Source organism: Octopus bimaculoides, chromosome 30 (genome assembly GCF_046866305.1).
Source record: "Octopus bimaculoides isolate indiv1 chromosome 30, ASM4686630v1, whole genome shotgun sequence".
NCBI classification, from domain to species: Eukaryota; Metazoa; Mollusca; class Cephalopoda; order Octopoda; family Octopodidae; genus Octopus; species Octopus bimaculoides.
In genome coordinates this window covers 15,500,579-15,508,078 of record NC_142957.1, presented here as the reverse complement: position 1 = coordinate 15,508,078, position 7,500 = coordinate 15,500,579, and the positions used below count along the sequence as shown (strand labels likewise).

Sequence of the window (7,500 nt, the reverse complement as noted above, 5' to 3'; positions counted from 1 at the left end):
AGAGTAAAAGAGTATATGCACGACCTTAGATATCTCTTATAACACCGCAATAATAACAAAAACAAGTTGTGACTACAAACCTTTTCCACAGCTAAATGCCAAAAACTATTTTAAGTAACCAACAGCAACAACAACAACTGCAACATGACCATTCATCCCCACCCCCCACCCAACCCCCTTCAAGCTGCGGCTGCACAAATCAGTAGTCGCATAATTTGTCAACAATTATAATGATGATGACGATTTTGATGATGATGAACATGATGATGATGATGATGATGATGGGGACAGGGCGTGGCCATGTGGTGAGAAACTTCCTTCCGAACCACATGGTTCCGAGTTCGCTCCCCGTTGCGTGACATCTTGGGCAAAGTGATTTTCTATGATAGCCTCAAGCTGACTGAAGACTTGTAAGTGAATTTCACCAACATCATCATCATCATCATAATCTAATGTCTGTTTTCCACGCTGGCATGGGTTGGACGGTTTGACCAGAGCTGGTAAGGCCAGGAATCGCACCAGGTTCCACAGTCTGTTTTGGCCTTGCTACTTCAGCTGGAGGCCAACCGCTTTATAGAATATAACCGGTGCTTTTTGTATGGCAACACCACTCCACTCCACACCGCATCTCACCACCACCACCACCACCACAACCATCACTATCATCGCCATTAACCCACCTATGCCCACCCCACCCCACCCCCACACCATCGCTAACCCGTCTACATCACCCCCCCCCCGCACACACACCATCACGGGGGCCACCACTTACAGCCAGATGCAAACATTCAAACATGCGTTCTCTTCAGAATCTCTTCAAATCATTGAGTTTCAGTTCTCCTTTTGTGACATAACACTACACTACGACTACACACACACACATACACACACACACACGTGTGTACACTCACACACACACACACACACACATGTATACACTTGACCTCGTTTAAAATAGAAATTACAAGAAGAGTTGAAAATAAATCTAGGTCATTGTGCTCCTAATAATAATAATAATAATAATAATAATGATAATTTTGTCTACTAAAGTCAAGGCCACGTACCGCAAGAGGATGGACAAGCCAATTGCATCGACCCCAGCGCAAAACCGGTACCTACCGAACAAGCAAAGCCGAATTTGGCAGCATTTGAACTCATTTCATAGCAGTCCTTCATCTGCTTCAGTCATTTGTCTACGACCATGCTGGGGCACCACCTTAGAAGGTTTCGGTCAGACAAATCAAGCCGAGGATTTTTTTTGATTTTTTAAAAGCCTGGTTCTTCTTCTACTGGTTCCTTTTGCCGGACGGCTAAGTTACAGGGACATAAACACACCAACACCGGTTGTCAAGAGGTGATGGGCATCAAACACAGACACAAAGACATACACACACATATATATATATAGGTTCAAAAAAGGAAAAAGACAAGAAAACAACAACAAAAAACAACGTGAGGATGTGATACAGATTATGTTACTAGACGCTGGGAAAAGGAATATATATATATATATATATATATATATATATATATATATATATATACATACACGTACAGATATATATACGATGAGCTTTTTTCAGTTTCTGTTTAGCAGATCCACTCTTTGGTCAGCCTGAGGTTATAGTAGAAGACACTTGCCCAAGGTGCCACACGGTGCGACTGAACCCAGAACCATGTAGTTGGGAAGCAAGCTTCTTTACCATACAGTTACACCTGCACCTATACATTATAATAATAATAATGGTTTCAAATTATGTCACAGGGCCAGGAGGTTTTGAAGCAAGGGGCAGGTTGATCATATCGGGGCCCCCAGTATTTGACTGGTACTTTTATTGGATCTATTTTAAAACGGGGGCCACATTTTTCATTAATGTTTTACGTAGCGTTTTTGGTACGGAAAGACTTTCAAACTTCATATACTTATCTATTTTGTGTTATAGAACAGAAAAATATTTTTGTATTCGAATTTATTTCATGTAAAAAATTGTCTTATTTCGATAATTTCAACCAATCACTGACAAGTATTCAGTTGTTTACATTTACTCCTTTGGCTGATTAAGCGATGTAAAGCGTATTTAATCTCCATACCTTCGTTTTATTTGCTTTTTTTCATTTTAAATTTGCTTTAACCCTAACCCTAACCCTAACCCTAGGGTTAGGGTTAGGGTTAGGGTTAGGGTTAGGATTAGGGTTAGGGTTAGGGTTAATTGTTTCAGAATCGTTTGTTTATGTAGTCGGCACTTAATGTATATCGGCTGAATGGACGTCAGTGATTGGTTGAAATTACAGAAATACGACAACTTTAACATGGAATAACATATGGATTTCTTTTTTTTTTTTAAGAAGACTAAAAGAAAAAGATGTTTTATATGACACATTCTACCAGTGTTCCAAGTTTCAAAGTGTTTCGTTAATGAAAAATGTGGCCCCCGTTTTAAAAAAGATCCCTTTTATTGACTTCAAAAAGATAATTCTTTCAACTATAGGCACAAGGCCTCAAATGATGACAACGATGATGATGAAGACGATGATGATGACGACGATGAATGATCACAGCAATGATGACGCTGGTGATGACGAAGATTAATACTGAAGATGTCGACAACAATAACGATGACACAAAATGTCCACCAGGTTCCGACAACGGCTGCATCCAGAAGGGAGAGCCCCAGCTGGGGCTGGACAGACCCCCCCCTCCCCCCCCCCCCCACCGAGAGCCATCCCAGAGCGTTCATGTGTTTCGTATTACTCACATCCAGTGCCAGAATGGGTAATCGTTACATAGCAGAAGTGGTTGAGATTGAAATCAGAATGAAATCACAAGTGGTCTTCCTGCTGTAAGTATGCAGAGGAGTGCTAGTTGCTGACTGGGCTGGCAGAGGTCAAAACAGCAGGTCACGGCAGGCAAATAGGAACATTCATAAGTGGATGGACGGACGGACAGACAGACAGACAGACAGACAGACAAAAAAAATTGGCTCAGTCATGGAGAAGATTACTTTGCAGCCATGTGTTTTGTGGGGAAGTAATTCCATTATATGGCTCACTTTCAGTAAAGGGGGTTTTCTAGGCCAATGCTATGTGACAGTTTGTAGACAGTTTGTACAGAAGTCCTTTATCTATCTATCAATGTATACCTATATATATTTTATGTGTGGCTATCATCATCATCATCATCATCATCGTTTAACGTCCGCTTTCCATGCTAGCATGGGTTGGACGACTTGACTGAGGACTGGTGAAACCGGATGGCAACACCAGGCTCCAATCTAAATTTGGCAGAGTTTCTACAGCTGGATGCCCTTCCTAACGCCAACCACTCAGAGAGTGTAGTGGGTGCATTTTACGTGCCACCAGCACGAAGGCCAGTCAGGCCATACTGGCAACAGCCACGCTCGAAATGGTGTCTTTTATGTGCCACCCGCACAGGAGCCAGTCCAGGGGCACTGGCAACGATCTCGCTCGAAAATCGTACGGGAGCCAGTCAGGCGGTACTGGCAACGGCCACATATATATATATAGTAACGAATATAGGCGCAGGCAGGGTTGTGTGGCAAGAAGCTGGCTTCCCAACCACATGGTCCCGGGTTCAGTCCCACTGTGTGGCACCTTGGGCAAGTGTCTTCAACTATAGCCTTGGGCGGACCAAGGCCTTCTGAGCGGATTTAATGAACAGAAAACAGTAAGAAGCCCATCATAACTATCTATCTAACTATATATATATATACATATATATATATATATGTGTGTGTGTATATACATGTGTATGTGTATGTGTATATATATATATATATATATATATATATATATATATACACACACACATGGTGTGGAGAGGAGAGGCTGGTATGCATGGACCACTGCTGGTCCTCCATAAACCACCTTACCTGGACTTGTGCCTCAGAGAAGAACTAAGTGCAATTCCATGGTTGTTCGTGACCGAAGGGAGTCTTTACCCTTTTTTTACATCTGACAGAGTAATTTGAATGCTAAGGAGTTAAAACTACCTTCATGATTATTTTGAGAACATTTTCTTAAATCATAAGAACATTTGTCTTAAACTATATTCCAAACACTCACTGGATTATGTTAAAGTTAATCACTTTATTAAATGCTGTCAAATTCATTTAAACATCAGCGTGTTTCATATGAAATATGGCCAGTAACAAAATAGGTTATGGCAGTTTTTTCTTATGAGAGTAATAGGGATCTAGAGAATGGGGAGAGAAAGTTGTGAAGTGTAGAAAATGGGGCAGACAAATTGTAAGGTTTAATACAAATTACAATGATTTTAAATATCTTAACCCTTTGGTATTCAGATTAATCAGTCAAATGTAATTCTAATTTATTCACATTGTTTTCAATTAACCATCATCATCATCATCGTCGTCATCGTCGTCGTCACCGTCATTTAGCATATGTTGTCCATGTTGGCATGGGTTGGACAGTTTGACCAGGGACGGTAAGCTGAGGGGGTGCATCAGACTCCGGTCTGTTGTGGCATGGATTCTACGGCTGGATGCCCTTCCTAATGCCAACCACTCTGAGTGTAACGGGTGCTTTTACATGCAGCCAGCACGGGTGCCGGTTCTGTGACACAAGTATTTGCAATGACAACAATTTCTCTTGGTTCGATGGGTCTTCTCAAACACGCCATATTGTCACAGGGCTCGGTCATTTTGTCACAGGTCTTGACGTCGTAAGCGCCGGAGTGCCAGCAACAACAACAACTATATGTACATAGGTCTATGTGTGCAATGCGATGTGTGTGTGTGTGTGTGTCTAGCTGCGAGTATGTGTACATGTGTGATGCGTGTGCATAGTTGTGAGCATGTGATGTGTGTGTGTGTGTGTGTGTGTGTGTGTGTGTGCAGCAGTGAGCATATGTATGTGTGAGTGTGTAGCTATGAGCCTGTGTACACGTGTGTGAGTGTGAAGCTGCATATGTACGTACGTGTGTGTGTGTGTGTGGGGTGCAACAATGCGTAGTTGTGTGTAAGTGTGTAGCTAAGAGCATGTGTACATGTGGGTGAGTGTGAAGCTGCATATGTACGTGTGTGTGTTGGGGGTGGTGCAACAACGCGTAGTTGTGTGTGAGTGTTCAAGCATATGCACAGTTGTGTGTGTTTGTGCAGGTATACATGTGTGTGTGTGTGTGTGTGTGTGTATAGACATACCCGAGCGCATGTATGGAGGGACACTGATGACAATTGTGTGTGTGTGGGGGGGGGGCACAAGAAAAAACAATTGGTGTTTTGGAATGCAAAAAAAAAAAAAAAAAAAGCGTCCCCTACCTCCGGAGTGTTTTTCTTGAAGTCCCGACTTTGTTCTACTAATCTTCGGCGAGATATATCACTTTCATCTTGTCTGTTTGCAAGGTCCGTGGCGGTCGTGTCAAGATGTTTCTGCAAGAAATCACAAAAATGGTATTCATATTAACAACAACAACAACAACAACCTTTTTCTTATTTAGGCAAAAGGTTTTAAGTCTATTACATCAATTCCAGTGTATAACTGGTACTTATTTAATTCGACCCCCGTAAAGGATAAAAGGCAAAGTCGGCCCCCAGCCGAATTTGAACTCAGAACGTAACGACAAATAAAATACTGCTAAGCAGTTTACCCGGTGTGCTAACGATTCTGCCAGCTCGGTGCCTTAATAATAATAATAATAATAATAATAATAATAATAATAATAATAATAATAATAATAATAATAATAATAACAAAATTTTAAAACAAACACATATTTTTCTTATGGTTTCTTAAACATTCTCTAGAACAACACTATGTACAAATCGAAATATATGGTACCCTAGGCATAACACCTACATGAACTTCCAACTTGTTGTCTCTTGAGGTCTCTGGGTGAGACTTGGATCCAACTTGTACAAATGTAAAGCAAAAGTCAAACATAAAATAATAATAATAATAATAATAATCCTTTCTACTACAGACACAAAGTCTGAAACTTTGGGACAAAGGACTAGTGGAATACATCGATCCCCAGTGTTTCACTGGTACATAATTTATCAACCCCAAAATGAGGAGAGGCAATGATGGGCCCCGGCAGCATTTGAACTCAGAACGTAATGACAAATGAAATACCACGAAGCATTTCGCCCGGCACGCTAACAATTTTTTCTTTTTTTTCTACTCTAGGCACAAGGACGGAAATTTTTTTGGGAGGGCAGTAGTCGATTAGATCGACCCGAGTATGCAACTGGAACTTAATTTATCGACCCCGAAAGGATGAAAGGCAAAGTCGACCTCGGCGGGATTTGAACTCAGAACCTAAAGACAGACGAAATACTGCTAGGAATTTCATCCAGCGTGCTAACGTTTCTGCCAGCTCACCGACTTCAGTAGTAATAATAATAATAATAATAATAATAATAATAATAATAATAATAATAATAATAATAATAATAATAATAATAATAATCCCATGATAAAAACTGGTGGGAACACAAACCACCCCCAGTACTTGAAAATGATCACATCGCACTCCTCTGGAACTTCACCATTCAAACTGACAGAAAGATAGACGCAAATAGGCCAGACATCATACTGAAAGACTTCAGACAAAAATCATGCCTCCTCATTGATATGACTGTCCCAATCAATATAAACCTATCTGTCAAGACCTACCAAAAACTGAGCAAATATAAAGATCTTGAAATAGAAATTAGCAAAATGTGGAATCTGAAGACGAAAACAATACCTATTGTCATAGGTGCCCTGGGAATGACAGCGAAACGGGCTGATTACTACCTAGCTCAGATACCAGGAAACCCCGAAATGGCTGAAATTCAAAAGATAGTGCTCATGGGAACTGCCCATATCCTACGTACAATACTGTCTATGTGATCTCAAATTTTAAAGCAAACACATAATTTTCTTATGGTTTCTTAAACATTCACTTGAACGAAACTGTACAAATCCAAATATATGGTACCCTAGGCATAACACCTACATGAACTTCTAACTTGTTGTCTCTTGAGGTCTCTGGGTGAGACTTGGATCCAACTTGTACAAATGCAAAGCAAAAGTCAAACATAAAATAATAATAATAATAATAATAATAATAATAATAATAATAATAATAATGATGATAATAATATTTAATAAGAATTGTTATTATTAATTATTGTGCAGCCTTAAGAAACACAGAGCATGGAAATCTCGTTAATAAACTTCCTTCCAAAAACAATTAAATAGGCAAATTACGTAAAAAAAAAAAAGGTTATTTAAGAATATAGTGTGGGGGCAGAGTAATTGTGAGTGATATTAGGGGAGGTGAAAAGAGTGGAGACAGGGAGCAATTGTTGTCAAACGGTGGGAGTGGCGGGGGGGGAGAGGCTGAAAGACAGAAATACAGAAAGTGAGAGAAATAGAGAGGGTGGTGGGGGTGTGGATTGGGGGGGGGGGGGTTAGTAAAAAGAAGCGGAAATAAGAATGCGAAGGAGAGAAGAGGTAGAGAGGTAGCGAGCAAGA

General features: G+C 40.5%; 1 protein-coding gene across 11 annotated transcripts in view; it reads right to left on the bottom strand.

The window, feature by feature from the left end:
* The window catches only part of LOC106877929 (homeobox protein cut-like 1), a 301,609-nt gene that overhangs the window by 207,102 nt on the left and 87,007 nt on the right, over nucleotides 1-7,500 (bottom strand). For all 11 annotated transcript variants that reach the window (XM_089346233.1, XM_089346234.1, XM_089346240.1 and 8 more), the window contains one exon: nucleotides 5,298-5,408. In XM_089346233.1, coding sequence (XP_089202359.1) covers nucleotides 5,298-5,408 — 111 coding nt within the window. The remainder of the gene's footprint in view (nucleotides 1-5,297; nucleotides 5,409-7,500) is intronic.